We start from the raw sequence: 17154 nt of genomic DNA on the forward strand, positions 1-17154 counted from the left end.
CTCAGTTTGAGTTGGAAATTAGCTAAGCTTCCTCAAGCCAAATCTAAGATGAAATCTTCACACTAATAATGTGGCCAGAGATTTCCAGGTCAAACTAAAACGTGAGCCGAAATAAATCTTTGTAAAAATAAAAATATATATTAAATAAATATATAGCTCTAATATTAATGTTAAGCACTAAAGCACAGTAAGGATTCCCTGGATTAAGTCCTATGAACAAAATCTTGCAAAATTATTATTTCTTTTTAAAAGGGACTGCCTGTAAAATCAAAAACATACCTTAAAAACAATACTTGGAATCCATGATTTGTTTACTGAATGAAAATAGTTAAAAATTTCAAGTTGGAAAAAGTTGAAATTTTGAAACAATTTATCTCACATATTTCACTAAAGGAAATAGATTCATCAAAATGATATTTTTTTTTATTTAGATTTGTCTCTTGCAACCATTTCATCCAATGAAATGCATTAAAGATAAAAACTTTATAATTTGAGTTTTTTTTCTAGATTTTCATTGATTAAAGCATATATATATATATATATATATATATATATATATATATATATATATATATATATATATATGATAGTCATGGAATTAATAATTGAACATAATAAAAAAATAAACTAAAAATTGTTTGTATGTTTGACATTTCATCTATTTTTCGAAAAAAAATTTTCAAAATGATTTATGTGAAAAAAAAAAAAAAAGTTAAAATCTTACTGAAGACTTCTTGAATTAGCACTTACAAATTCTGACACCAATAACGTAATGTCTTCTACAATTTATCCGATCAGAAAATTAACAGTAAATGAACAAAAGCTAAACTTAGATCCAAATTTTTTCACAAAAACGTTGTACAAATCTTCTAAACATCTATATAAATTAATTATTTATATTAAAAAATAATGCACAGCACTTTGTAAAACATGGCATAATTTGAATTCTTATATCTACGTTTTTCAGAAACAAAAAATTATTTCCACATTATAGATGCAAAACATATTTTAAATTTTCACTTCTATATTTTTCTTCACATTAGTCATCTTGAGAAAGTCTTTAAACAATAGAGATGAAACATTTATCAACATTTAAACAATTTTCAGTTTTCCTTTTTGCACACACACACATATATATATATATATATATATATATATTAGTTAGAATTCTTTCAACTTGGTTCCAGATATTTTTGAAAACACTTTCCTTGGCACAGGAGGAAGAACATTTGTTATTGTTTTTAATGATAGGAGAAAGAGGGAAGAGGGCCTACTGGTTTGGAATACTGACAAACACAATAAGCAAAAAAAAAAATATTTTGTGTGGTTAAGGGATTTTTGTCTTTTCTTTTTTCTGACAGAGCTAAATGTGTAGCTTCAAACTGCAGCAGTAGTATAGGGTTCAAATCACAGCACGGGTACCTTTAGTTAAGGCGACAAAGGCGAACATTTAGAAGGAAGAGGGGAGAGAAATGGTAAACAAGAGAGATGGAGGAAGGTATGTGTAAGAAAGAGAGAGCAGGGGAAGGTAGATATAGGAAATGGAGTTATGTGTAAAAAAGAGAGGAGAAAAGTGTGTAAGAGACAAATAAAGGAGGAAAGGTATGAGAAAGGGAAAGGAGGAAAGGTATAGGTAAGAGAGTGGGAGGGCATACTGTAAGAAATGGGGAAGAGGCATGAAAAAAAGAAAACACGTCAAAAAAAAAGGGGGGAGGGGGTAAAAGAGAGGAAAGATGAGTATAAAAGAAAAGGGGAATGCTATTGTAAAAGAGAGAGAGGGAGGATAGAGTTTACTGTGTGCAGTATTTCGCCTTTTGGTCCAAGTCATGTCCACCAGTAATTGGCGTCTGGTTTGAATGCCAATAATCACTGACAATGGCAAGAATTACAACCAGAAGAAATAAAACTTGAAGAAACATGATCTGTTGAATTCGACGCTCAATCCGTTGATTAGCAATCTGTACAGATTCAATCTGAAAAAAAAATAAATAAATAATCACGAGGAAGCAATAAAATAACGCTTCATCTATTTTACAACAAATCAATCACTTTTGAGGTTATTTGATGGAAAAAGTTATGATTCTGTATAATTTCTTGAATTAAACTTTATGCATCTGCAAATATATAAAAATGTCAGATGGATTCTCTTTCAAATAGAAAATTCAAAATGGTACCTAGAATGCATAATTAAACAGTTTCTTTACTTTATTTACATTCATTTTTTTGTTATTGTATTCACTTATGCTGAAGTTTACTATTTTGTATCTTTGTCCAGAGATCACATCAATATTTATCAAATTATTTTTAGGTAGAGTTTTTCTTGATTGTGTAGATACGAGATATTTTTCAATTTACATAAGTAAAATCATGGAATGTATTTTTTAGTTTACAATAGACCTACTGATAAAATGATAATATTAATAAAGTTAATGTGAAAATATAATATTGAAAGCATGCATGTTTTAGTGTTGCATTCAAATGGCAGACATTGCAGGTGATAGTTGCTCAGCCAAAAGAATAAAGGGAGGAGAATTGGAGTTCAACCACCAAAAAGATGTTTTTTGGTCAAAATAAAATAAATACTTCATTAAACAGGGAATCATGCGAAGATGAACCTATTTGAGAAAAATAATGTTTCTGGATGAATGTCTTTAGATTAACAATGTCTACCCATTATCTCCAGTCGATATCTCGAGTAGTCAACTTCTGGGTAGTCAAACAGCGATCAGTGATAAAAGCCAGCATCTCTGGTCAGGGAAGAAGCGATTTGAGGAGATATAAAGAGGACAGCAATCAGAGCCAGGCTGCTGAAGGGTGAGGCAGTCAGTTGGAGTTAGATGTTTGAGGAGGCAGTTGGTTTTTCTGAAAGCTGGCATTATGTTGGGTCAATGTGCCTCTTCAGGTAAGATGAGCCTTTGGGACTCTCAGCAAAAGGATTCCTTTGTTGCAGCATGAAATGAATCAAACAACTACAATTAAATAACTTATTTATGGAGGCAATACTTATGTTGTTGTTGTTGTTGTTCATCCGTTGAAACAATGAGGACCATCTGATCATCCTGTATGAGTCATCATTGGTGAGTGCAAATATGGCTGATAAGCCTAATCTTTGCTTGAAAAGTTCTATTGCAGTGAGAACAGGGAATCATAGCAGATATCGAGGGTTTTAAAACATTGTCCTTTCTGCGCAGCAACTTTTCGGTTACTTTCATATTTGGAGGCACCGTCATGAACAGCGGCCTGCCACTTGGCTCTATCTAAAGCCATCTGCTCCCATGATGTCGGATCAACGTTGAAGGCTTTCAGTGATGCCTTCAGAGTGTCAATACTTATAACAAACAATTAAATAACTTATAATCCAAATGGTTTAAGGGAGATAACCGGCACAGCAAGCGAGAAAATCATGGCCTGTACAGTGAACACGTGCATGTTCATAATATGAGGATTATTTAGTGCAACAATTCTTGGAAAATGTTTAGCTGAAAAGTCAGTTTTGTTTAACAATTTCGAATGTGCAAGAACACATAGAAGAATACATAATTATACAGATGTGTTCAAAAAATATGTACTTACTAGTCTTCTTGCTCATTAAAAATGGGTAAAAATTATAACCCATTGACTTAGAATGATTGAATATTAAATTTGTGTTCATTTTTGCATTAAATACTAATCCCTATTGATCCCCGTTAATCGCTATTGACTGTGAATGAAACGGATACCATAATACTTGGTTCAGTGCATCTTATCATAACAAAGGTTGATACAAAATTTAAGTAATTTCCAAGAATAAGTGAAACAGAAAGACAGATTAAAGGAAATTTCCCAACCTAGGGACCATGACCCCCCCCCCTGTGTGTGTGTATATATATATATACACGAATAGAGAGCCAAATAAAAAACTTTTTTTCAGTAAAATTTTGATCACAATAAGAAAGGACTTTTCTAATTCCATAAAAAGTTGATCACAATAAGAAAGGAGTTCACTAATTCAATAAAAATTTGATCCCAATAAGACAGGACGTAACCAATTTAAAAAAAAAAAACTATTGCATTTACTTTTATGAAATAATCTATTAATTTCCAATGAAGGATAATTTATCCGAAAAATTTAAAACAATTATAAATGAAAAGAATGATTTTTAATTTAAAAAAAAAATATTTGCAGCTTATGTGGTTTTGTGGTGGGCTTATGTGCTTATTTTCAAATTTAAATTATTCAAAGATGATTTCAAAGAACTCTTGCATATTTATTGAATATTTTTATTATTAAATAAATAAATGAAAAAAAAATGGCTTACTTTTTCCGTCAAACTGCTGATGTCACTTGTTGATTTGGAACGAATCGATTCGGAATTTAATATACAACGCAACCTGGAAAACAGAAAATAAATTTGGAATTAAACAATAATATGGAGCCACCATTGTGGAGATCATTTAGGTACAGTATTCATATTTGCTATTATTGAAATTATTATTTTTCATTTTTAGTTCGTTAATTTGTTTTGTTTTTGTATTGGCAATTTCCGGGACTACCTGTTCTTAGTGAGATCATTGTTCAGGTATAGCAGTGCGCATTCATTTTTGTTTCTTCAGTTAATGATATATTTACAATTAAATTATTTTTAAATGTTTTGCAAATTCATTCATAAAGAGAATGGTGTATTTCATTGCATATATTTGTATATTTCATTAAAAATGTTTCATAAATAAAAATATTCATAATTGAAATACAGTAGCAGCTTTTATCAGCTTATTTGGCACAACAGTAAGAGTGTTCACTGATATGGTGGGAGACCAGGGTTCAATTCTTGGTGGAATCATACCAAAGATTGTAAAAAATGTTAAACATTCAACATGATAAAGTAAATATCAAGGATAAGTGGAGTAATCTTAAGAAAGGAGTGGCACCCTTCACTACAACTTGGTATAAAAAGGAAACGTTTGTGTTTTTTGGATAATGAAAAGGAAGTCTTTGTGTTGTCCTGGATAATGGTTGACCATTTTACTTTTAAAGGCTTTTCCATTGGAATTTATAACACACTCATTGATTGGTCAGTGCTTGTCTCTCATACTTTTAGGATCCCGTGGATTAGCCAATAGATAACCTCTATTCGACGTTTGTTGTCTCAGTCTGTTTTGTCTTGTAAGTGAAAAAATAATTTTGACACAAGGGAAATAACTTATAATTCAAATGGTTTAAAGGAGATAACTTATAATATGAATTCTAAGTCTAGCTCTAAACTTTAAACTTTATATTTTCAATTTTAATTTCTATAATTTTCAATTTAAACGTCTAAAGTGGTCAACCATTATCCACGACAACACAAAGGCTTCCTTTTCATTAGCTACTATACCAAGGTGTAGCAGAGGGTGCCACTCCTTTCTTAAGATTACTCCACTTATCCTTGATACTTACTCTATAATGTTGATGTTTAAGTTATGGAAGGTAATCGGCATCACAGACCCCACAATATTAGTGGGATAACTAGCACTGACTAAGTAAAAATAAGCATTTTTTACCAGAGATAATTTGGGACCTTATCCATTAAACAATCAAACAATTTTAAGTAAAAAAGACTGTCTCCACAAGAGCATAGTCCCGAAAATTGTAGAGGCAGTTTACAAAAAGGAAACAAGTTAAAAAATACACTAAATAAAACATTGTATCATTTTGAAACAGAAAAATATATTGGCGGTCATAAATATAAACATTATCTTCTATAATATAAATCTCACCTGTCTGTTTAAATGTATGTATGTATGTATGTATGTATATCTGCCTAAAACTTTTGACAGAGGCAACACATTTTCATGAAATCGGTATCATTTTGAAGCTTGACCCTTTGGACGACAAATATCGAAAAATTGGCTAAAAACATTAATTCCTTCACTCTCTACTGGGAACTTTTCTACAAGGAGGGGTATCTTTTTTCACCGATATTTTCAAAACTCATTTACTCTCTTCAATTGACTAGCCTTAATTTAAACCTTTACCACTTTCAGTTTGGCGATAGACGCAACGGCAAAGACGTCACGTTTTTTTTTCTTTCGTCGTACAGGTTCAAAACTGCCTGCCTGCTATCACTTTTTTCTTTTTTTTGCTCAACACACACCTTTAAACGCCGGACACCTAGGCTAATATATAATAAAACATAACAAAAATGGATATACAATGCTATACTTGAACAATAATAATCTCACCAAGAACCATTAGTCTCAATAGTTTACAAAAATGAAACAAACTAAAAATGAAAAATAATTTAAATAATAACAAAAATGAAGACATGAATACTGTACCTAAATGATCTTCGAAATAGCCGTTAGTCTAAAAAATTGCAGAAACAGTTTATGAAAACGAAACAAACACATCCGAAAATTATTAGGGACCAGAAGTGAGATATTGAAGTTGAAGTCCAATCTAAACAAATTCAAAGTCCAATGTGCAAGGGACAGGAAAGCGGTTCGATCAGTACACACACAGACACGGTGACACGCCACCAACATGATCCAGCATACACAATTACCAACCGGCCGTTCTTTCCTCCCGCCTTGCCTTCCAAAACGACCTGAATTTATAGTTGTCGAAGACCAACTGATTTGCATATATGCACGAGATTTTGCGAGAGTTTCCGAGATCATACCATTACAAAACACCGTCGGCGCCATCTTGGAATTCTTTTCTTATCCTAGCTTCGCAGCGATGACAAAGCACACACGCACACCTAGGTCGTTTGAACGGTAAGCCCTCATTTTCACAGCTTTTGCCACATCTTCATCTCATGGAATTTTCTTTGGCGAAAAAGGAAAAGTATTTCCTCACATAATTATTGTGATTAATGATCAATACATGATAGGATTTTTTTTCATTAATCAAGAAATTCATTAAATTTTTGTAGTTTTAACATCATTTCATTGTTACAGTTTTGTTTATTTGTATGTTAAGTTTATTTTTTTACTTAACATTTAGTTCATTTCCTTCTCTGATTCAATAACTGATTATAATTGTTATATAAATGTTATCATATTTGTGTATTATTTTACATTTTTAGTTTGTAAGTTGATTTGTTTCCTTTTTGTAAACTGTTCTAGCAATTCCAACTTACATCTATTCCGGAGGTTATTGATATTCATGTATTCATTTTTGTTGTTATTTAAATTATTATTTTTCATTTTTAGTGTATTAATTAATTTGTTTCATTTTCGTAAACTGTATTGGCAATTTCTGAGACTAACGGTTCTGGTGGAGATCATGGTCCAAGTATAACATTTATGTAGTCATTTTTGTTATATTTTATATATATATATATATGTCTTATTTATTCTCAGTCGCAGTCTGGTAGTCAGAAAACATGTCCAAATAAAATTAATCTCTTTTTCCGAATAATGTTCTGTGGGTTTCTACCTAAAAGTCAGAAATTACACGAGACATAACCACAAAGTTATATGCTTTTTCAACGAACAGAATATGGGCATTATTGTTTGTTTTTTTTTGCTTTTTTTTGTTTTTTTGTTTTTTTTGTAAAATTCATTCTTTTGCAAATTAAAAAACACGGGGTTGGGGGGCATAGCAAATGGAAAGTTAGGCAGGATAAAGATAAGTTTGAAAAGGCCGTACTTGTACAGTTTAATCAAGACACTAAAAAATGAAAATATTGAAAAAAAGTTATATTGTATGTATCCGTTATGGAATGAAGTTTTCTGAAAAAAAAAAATTCACTTAATTTCATCAAGTAGTTTTTTTGTTTTGTTTTTTTTTACAGCGAAAAAAAATTTGTTATGATACCGAGCAAAAGGTTTGATTTTTAGGAAGAAAAGATAGAATTAAAGATGAGGAGAGAGTGTTGGCGCTTTAAACTGAGTTATCTCACAGTGGCATGTTCAAGATGTCTACCTTCAACGCATTGTCATAAAAACATGTTTTTCCGCTGTAAATAAACTACTTGATCGAATTACATGAAATTTTTTGGGGGAGATCTTCAGTTCAAAACAGATATATACAATATAATCTTTTTTCGATATTTTCATTTTTTGATGTCTTGATTAAACTGTACAAGTGCCAAATTCATATTATGTGGATTTTTGGAAGTTGTGATTAGGGTTAGAAAATAAAAAAAATAAAGATTTTATATGGAATACAAATAGAGACTAAAAGAATGAAAAATGTTTTTAATTGATCGCAATTTTCTGAACCGATTTGTTGTTGTGGTTAACAACTCTTCTATTTTACTCCTGACGGACGCAAAGCAGCCATATAAGTAATAAAAACAATAAATGAGATACCTGTGTTCCATAATAGATTCCCGTTGAACCGTCTTCCACATCTCTGTGACATCTTTACTTTCATCAGTCACTTCCATGGCACGGACAAGGAATTTATCAGATTGGATATTATTTTCAAAACCTAAAAGAAGAAACAAGTTCAAAAGTTTGAAATCATGTGTTGTTTACAAAAACACATTCTAAATATGGAATTATATTAATATTAGATTTTGTCAACTAATGTTAATTTTAACACTCAATAAAATCACACCTTTTTGTCACCTGAATGTTTATTGGAAATGATTAATGTCGGAGTCATCTAATCTACATGGTGTTTTATTGCAGATGAGCAGTTGTCACTCGGCATGTCCATGTGGATTTCATATTGCTAATCAGAAGGTTTCTTAGAAAAAAATGATTGTTAATATCATTTACAATTTTTGTCTCATTTCCAATATCAAATCAATAATAAAAAAACTGTCAGCATGGTGATCTTAAAAAAAAAATAAATCAATCATTCTAAATCTTAAAAATACCAATAAAAATAATTACATGGTTATACGTTTTTAAAATCCAGAGTCGATGAAAAGTCGATTAAAAATATAGGTCGATTAAAATTCATTAAAATCAGCAAGTTCGTGGACATTGTCGATGAACAAATAAAACAACTACAATCCCTTGAAAACCCTAATAATATTAGTCAATACTGCAATGCAAACCCCATTAATATTTTTTATCAAAATCAAATGACACCAAACTTTAGAATCGAATAAAATGCAATTAAAAATATCATATGTAGATACTTGACGCCTGTTGACAATAATTCTAAAATTAAATTTATTATCTACTACAAGAAGTTTAGAACACAAAACCTTGTGGTTAGAAACAACTCCTCACTGTTGACACCTCGACATTGTCCCGGCGAATAATCATGTGTCTAAATAATAGCTCTATATATAAACATTTGATAAAAGAACATAACTGTCCCTCCTCCAATCTTAGAAAGGTCCTCGTTGACAACATAAAAATTATACATGAAAATAATATTAAAAAATTAAAAATTCTTGAAGCGTCATATATTAGAACCCTTCAACCCACTATAAATGATATCGCATTCGAGAAAAGCAGCAACGTTCTAAAATGTTTTGCGTAGTTCATATTGGATGGACTTTATTAATGGTTTCCACAAACTTGCTGATTTTAATACTTTAATTTTAATCGACCTATATTTTTAACGACTTTTCATCGACTCTATATATTTTAACTTATCGCTGTTTACTGTATATTTTAGTTTTCACTTTTAATTCTCATTTTCGCTCCTTCAGACTTTTACTTCAACACCTGATGATGATTTGTGGATGAATCAAAAGCGCTCATGACAGCACCAACTATGAAACTTTTATTAATATTTTTGATTTTGATACAAATTTTGTAATAGCTTTTATACATATATATATATATATATATATATATATATTGTTACATACAAGCCGGGGCAATATTAAATATAACAATAAAATACAATAAAATGTAAACACAGGGATATGGGTGGGCATTTATGAATAGCAAACGCTTATCACAGGCAGACAAATCTTCTGCAGTAGTAGTAGTTCATGGGTCCCAGATTGTGTTCAATTTTCCTTTTTTATACAAAAAAGTTTTGAAACAAATAAAACAATTATTTTCTGTGAGACAGGCGGATACAAAATAAACACAAAAATCGAACACAATAAGATTTGCAAGAGATAACGAAACAAACACTTTCAAATCATATAAAATTAAATTTATTAATGATAAGGGGAAAGAAAGATTTAACAAAAACAAATATATTCAAAGTTAATGGGATTGGGGAATATTTTTAACATACTAACTGAAAGAGAATCCTATAACAGAAAGACCAAAGGTAAACGACAGCAACCAGTCCACACGAGAAAAAGTCTGATCTCCAGCTTGACAGAGAAAGAAAGTAAAGTTTGGTTTTTTTTTCACTTACAGTTCAAGTCTTTTCTTTTAAACATGCCTGTCGGCATCTGTTTTGGGTTATCCAAAATAGTTTGATCGAGGGATTAATTCAGATATCTTTTTTTTCCGTCTTTGCCAACTTCGGAAATGTGACATCGCTTTGGTTGTCCAGAACACGTTTTATGCGGTCAAACTTTTTTCACAACTCCTTGCACGAGGGAATTATTATATTTTCTTTCTTTCTTTTTCGCCCCTCAATTCTAAAAATAGAATTGACGAAATCATGTTCTGATTCCTTATTCTGCTTCTTGGTACGACATGGTCACTACGTGCATTGACCGAAAGACAACCTGTCTCTTTCCTTCATATTGGAGGAGGTGGGAGGTGTTTGATGCTGACGTTGACCGAGCGTTTTCCAACTCCCTCGTTCTGTTTCTCTCTCTCTTCCTTTCTCTCTCTATCTCCGTGGGTGATGAAATCTGTAGCGGAGTTTTTTCTCTGCTTCCGAGATTGGATCGCAGTGTAGTAATTGTTCTGCCGTCAAATGCCACTCTCTCTGTCCTTGGCCAAGGAAAGAGAATCTCTTCAGACTGATTTTAATACTAGGTTTTGGGTGGATTCTCGTTCAGTCAGAACATGCCCATCAAATATCTACTCTTATATACTACTAACAGAATACTAAAACAATACTTGATGTCGAGGTGGCTGTTTGTGACAATATATATAGAAAAAAGCTATTACAAAATTATTTTAGCTGTAAGTAAAATATATATATATTTTTTTTTTTACATGGGAGTCACCACTTGCAGCTAAAATAATTTTGTAATAGCTTTTTTGTTAGCAAAGTAATTTATTAGCAAATCTAGTTGCCAATATCTGAATGGAATGGATTTAATGGGATTACAGAGTTGCAAATCACACTTAGAGTGATAACTTTGGTTCTATACATCATAAAGAGCTACTACTTAGCCAATATTGTAGTTAATGCAGTTTAGCATCTTAATTTACTTTTGATAAGTTTGGTCATGATCTAAATTTCGATGGAATTTCACTTCTAATTTTAGATAAGACTTTGGTCTATCCTTATGTCATCAGTTGGAGATCTGCAGTCTCACAACTGACTTTTATTTGTTTAAATATGTAGTAAGATTTTATTTGAATATTGATTCATGGTAAATTTTATTTGAATATATCACAAAGTAAATATTTTATGCACACTGAAATATTTAATTATTGAAGCTGTAAAAATCTTATTATGGTCTTCTAGAGGTGACAAACTATGTGACTATTTTTTTTTTTTTACTTCAGACCAGAACTATATAATAAAAGATGGTTCTTGTTCAGAATTTACCCTATATTAAAAACCAAAAGTAAATAAAAATTTGTATGATATACATACCCATGACATACAATATCATATCTCCAAAATCAGATAAATTGATCAAGTAATTTTATTTTTAGAAAAAAATATATTTTTAAGTGATTAATGGGAATTAGTAGGCATTACAACATAAATCTAGTAATATGAAGTATTTTTGAGTTATTTCCCTTTGTTTTGAGATTTTTCAAAATGGCAAGCAAAACAAAACAAAAAAAGATCAGTAATTTCTCGGATACTCATAAAATTTAATTTTATTATTTAAAAATAAACTACTCAATCAATCTATGTAATTTCTGGAATGATATTTTCGTTTTTTAACAGTTCTATACACCATACAGATTTTTATTTTTGTTTTATGATATGGGGGATTCTGGACAAGGACCTAAGAGTTTGGGAAAATCAACAAACCTGGCTGGATATGCACAAAGACAATGACAGGTGAACCGGGCATCACCAGACCTCCACTTGGACGAACGCGAAACTTTTCTGGTGAGGTTGTTTTTACCTAGGAATGAAAAAAAAATGATAGAAAGTTATGAGCATCAATTCATCTGTATGATATGTACCTTTTTATGTACGTCTTCACCTTCCACTCTACATCAATAGAAAATGGGATTGTCCTATTGTTAGATATTAGACGATTAAATTAGCTTCTATGAATTTTGACAAGGAGCACACTGAGTGCATGATAACTTAGATTAGTAAAACAGAATCGTTCCCCGGGTTAAATGAAACGTGGGTAATGTAAAGTTGAGGCAAGGGAGATGATGAAGAATGACATCACGTTTTTGAGCGGAAAGAAAACTAAGGTGTTCAGATTAGTCTCTTTGTGGAAGCCAAACAAATGAAAAACAGCCAATGATGTAGAAAACTGATAATCTCAGTGAATGTTACCTATAGCCTTTGCCGATTAAGTTTAAGACATAAATAACTAGTATCTCTCTAAATAAAAACATATACAGAAATTCTCAGCAAATGTCTCATGAAAAGAAGCAGAAACATTTATAAACACCCCGCCACCCCGCATGTATATATAAAAACTTTATTTTGTTATTAAAAACGTTACATCATCACCAAAGGTGAAATACACAAAAGTAATTATTATCTAATCTCACTTGCTAGCAAAATTAAGTTAAACTTTATTTTAAAATGAATTGTTCCACAATTGAATATAATGTTAAACATGATCAAAAAATTATTGGAACTACCTTGCTTTCAGATAAGAATCAAAGTGTAATAACTGTTCTGTTATAAGTTATCTGACAGCAATAAATGCATTAAAACAAGAAATAATAGTAGATATTTTCGCAACATTTGTTTGACGTAAACTACAACTTTTTTCAGGTGCTTCTTGTTCTTGGGAATCTGTATGAAATCCTTTATTTCTTATAAGAGGTAGCTTGCTCTTGTTCTGTCAGTTCAAAATTCAAATTTTATGTAATTTTTAATTGTATTCTTACTATTGCCTATACTGAGGATTGAATTTTCAACCGCCAGAAGATTGTCAGTAGACTAGCAGAGCTACCCAGCATTGTGTAACGTAACTTCTATCACATTCTCTTTCCTACCCACTTCTTCACTCAGCTCATTCCTCTCTTTGGACACACACACACACACACCTTGAGTCAACATAAGAGAAATAACTATAAAAAAGCATACTTCCTTTTAGTTGGTAGCTGGAAAATAGACGACATAACATTAAAAGATGCATGTGCATCTTGATAACATTAAATGATACAAATGACTATTTGACTCCTAAATAATGAATTTTTTCTTTAAATTTTAAATATTATATATCCTGGGTTACACTGATAAAAAAATTAAAAAAAAAACTTTATGGGTGTTTGTTGTATATATTTTAAGTTTGAGCTGAATATACACACAAATGTTTGCCCTTTGTATATTATTACATAGCATTTATATTTATTGTACCATGGGTCTAGAACAACTTTTACATTTAGAAAACACACTCTGAATTATGTTGGTAACAGTCGATAAAATTACAATTCTAATGAATGTTTTTGTGGGATTTTTGAAACTTAGTTGAAATCAGAAAGAAACAGTGATATAAACTTTCTAAGGGAAGTATATTCCATATAAAAATTCATAACATATAAAGTAAATTTTTTGTAATTTTCGTCTTTTGTCTGAAAGAAAATAAAAGTAAAAGGGAATGATGTGTTATAAAAGCCAATCAACCAATCATAATTCAAGGTCACATCAAATGGTGCCTGGTATGATAATACCAACTTTGACATCATGTGAGCTGGGGAAAACATGTTTGTCAAAATTGCACTCGTTAGCTGAATCATTAAAGTTTGCAATCGTTAGCTAAATCATTAAAGTTTGCAATCGTTAGCTAAATCATTAAAGTTTGCAATCGTTAGATAAATCATTAAAGTTTGCAATCGTTAGATAAATCATTAAAGTTTGCAATCGTTAGATAAATCATTAAAGTTTGCAATCGTTAGCTAAATCATTAAAGTTTGCAATCGTTAGCTAAATCATTAAAGTTTGCAATCGTTAGCTAAATCTTTAAAGTTTGCAATCGTTAGCTAAATCTTTAAAGTTTGCAATCGTTAGCTAATCATTAAAGTTTGCAATCGTTAGCTAAATCATTAAAGTTTGCACTTGTTAGCTAAATCATTAAAGTTTGCACTCGTTAGCTAAATCATTAAAGTTTGAACTCGTTAGCTAAATCATTAAAGTTTGCACTCGTTAGCTAAATCATTAAAGTTTACAATCGTTAGCTAAATCATTAAAGTTTGCAAAACCAATTCCAGAATGTTTTTCTAAATTAAAGATTTCCCATGTACAAGCTTTGTATTCTCAAAGGACGCTTAATTGCGAGTACAAGTTGATTTATTGTGCAAAACCCACGCAACAATAATCACCGATCTTAACACTGTGTATGATAGATTTCTTCCCTTTCATCTTCTATTGTGGCTGTGTCAGTATCTCTCAGTGTCTCAGAAGTATAAAAATACAAAACAAGAAAAATACAAACTCCAACACATTCCATCAATATCAGCTGAGCTTTGAGTGCATGTGGAAAACAATTGTTTTAACACTGACAATCATATTTTAGTATTCTGTTGAAGCTGTGTTCATCAGTTGATGTCAGCTCATCTAAGAGTCACAACCTACATTCAACTGTTCCTAACAGCAAATTGTCTTCAACCCAATACAGTCTGTAAACTGTCCCTAAATTTCATAAACTATCTGCAAAATTCAAAGTAAAACTGTCCGTAAACTAAATATATTGATGCGTTATGTCTGATTTTTGTCTCAGTCACATTTTGATTAACAATCCTATTTCAGCTTTCCTTTGTGTTCCTTGAACAACTTCCTCCTCATTGTGTTTTCTATTAAATTTACCTCCTAAACTTTTGTTCTCCTAATAAACTTATTTCCCCTCTTTTTTTTCTTAATTCCTAACATTTTAGAGGGAGGGGGCATCAATAGCATCACATTATATAAGAAACAGAAAAAATCCCTTGTGCACAATAAGGTCTCTATGAAAATTTAAAATTCGATAGAAACTCTTGCTGAAAACAACACTAAAACAATACTAACTTCTAAAAACACACTTGTATGTGCACAATTCTTTCGCCTGCTCATGTGCCCCATTTATCCATTTGCCTCATATATTGGCTTTTAAAACAGGACAGTTTGCACACATGTAAACAAAACTAATGTTTACAAAAACGCACAACTCTAAAAGTATACACATTTTTCATAACCAATGTCAAGTGAAACATCATTTGAAGTTAGTAAATTTTCATCTCAATCACCACAATTTATAATACCCTTACAGAATTTATAATACCCTTACAGAATTTATAACACCATTACAGAATTTATAACACCATTACAGAATTTATAACATCAGTACAGAATTTATAACACCATTACAGAATTTATAACACCATTACAGAATTTATAACACTATTTGAGAATTTATAATATCATTACAGAATTTATAACACTATTACAGAATTTATAACAAACACCATTACAGAACTTATAACACCATTACAGAACTTATAACACCATTACAGAATTTATAACATCATTACAGAATTTATAACAGTATTTGAGAATTTATAACACCATTACAGAATTTATAACACTATTTGAGAATTTATAACATCATTACAGAATTCAATACTGACAAAAAACATGAGATGATTACACTTTAAATGGCATTAATTATATTAAGACTAAAAAGGAAGGTGGACATTGATTTTACCTTGTATGCAACTGGGTTATTAAGTGTATTTGATAGGCTGATCGTGCTGAAAATCTCTTTGACATTGTCTTCAACTTGAAAGGACAATTCTTCAGCCGGTCTGCAAAAGAAATTAAAAGTCAGGTTCTTATCCAAAATTCGCTCTATATTAAAAGACAAAAAATAAGGAAGATCTGTATGATGTACATAGCCATGATGAAACAAAAATGGCATACTCCAAGAATTACGTAAATCGATCAAATAGTTTTATTTTTATAAAGAAATTCATTGTTAAGTGATTAATGGGAATCTGTAGGCATTACAACATAAATCTAGCAAGTATGAATTATTGCTGAGTTATCTAGTTATCTTGCTTTGTTACTCGAGTTCCAAAATGACATGCAAGACAGTCTCTCCTCATAAGATATTTTGTTGTTAAAAATAAAACTACTGACTCAATTTACGTGAGTTTTGGAATATATTTTCGTCTCGTCATAGATACACATATCATATGGATTTTTCTTTGTTTTTCTTTCTTTTTTATATAGTGGAAATTCTGGAGAAGAACTGAAAATTAAATAGCAATGAAAATGCAAATAGCAAATGACACTAAGATGGATCAAAAAAAGAAATATGGTTTTGTATCACATCTTTCAAGAACTTCTTTTAAATTAGTTGTGCCTGTTGAGACACTTGTAGTCTGTCTAAACTGTACGAACGAACTGACCAAACCAAGATGGCCGACTCCTATTTATATCACCACAAGCAAGGGAGGTAACCAATGTCTACATTAACATTGCTGCTGTCCTCAAGTGAATAATTTATTTCTGATTTAACAAGTCCCTTAGAAGCTCAGACGAAGCTCCTGCCTTGGTCAAACAATCAGAGACCTGATCACAACCCTTGATCCATTCTATCTGTATCTCCCCTCTACTCTTCATTTCCTTCAGCCTTGCTACATCTATTCTCAATCGTCGATCGCTTACCAGATTGTTGGAATTCAATGTCTCCACAAGTGATGCATTATCTGTCTTGCAGAGAACGTCTGGCAATTTAGATAACTGAAATACCTCTTGTATCATAACCGCAGTCAAAACACCAGCATCAGCTCCCTCATTCAGAGCAAGAGTCTCTGAGGCCAATGGGCTTTTTGTCACTCTGTCCAATTTCTTTGACGCCCAACACATGGGGGCCATTTTGTCAGTACTTCCTCCAATAAAGACAACAAAACCACCCTGTGAAGATCCATCTTCCAGACTGGCATAAGAGGCATCAGTATAACACAAAATGTGTAAATCTGAGGGCTTTCCCAATTTTGGAA

At 31.2% G+C, this 17154-nt stretch overlaps 1 protein-coding gene across 2 annotated transcripts in view; it reads right to left on the reverse strand.

Moving 5' to 3' along the window:
- Positions 1-1123: 1123 nt before the first annotated feature.
- Positions 1124-17154, reverse strand: part of LOC145259146 (motile sperm domain-containing protein 2-like) — a 185227-nt gene continuing 169196 nt past the window's right edge. The window contains exons 12-16 of one of the 2 annotated variants that reach the window (XM_080116848.1): positions 15855-15954; positions 12011-12107; positions 8281-8401; positions 4299-4371; positions 1124-1973 (exon numbers count right to left, since the gene is read on the reverse strand). In XM_080116848.1, the coding sequence (XP_079972974.1) occupies positions 1791-1973; positions 4299-4371; positions 8281-8401; positions 12011-12107; positions 15855-15954 (574 nt within the window). In that variant the 3' untranslated portion in view covers positions 1124-1790. The remainder of the gene's footprint in view (positions 1974-4298; positions 4372-8280; positions 8402-12010; positions 12108-15854; positions 15955-17154) is intronic. The other variant, XM_080116849.1, reaches the window with a different exon arrangement.

The sequence above is a fragment of the Euprymna scolopes genome, chromosome 34, assembly GCF_053919585.1.
Source record: "Euprymna scolopes isolate OS-2025 chromosome 34, ASM5391958v1, whole genome shotgun sequence".
NCBI lineage: Eukaryota > Metazoa > Mollusca > Cephalopoda > Sepiida > Sepiolidae > Euprymna > Euprymna scolopes.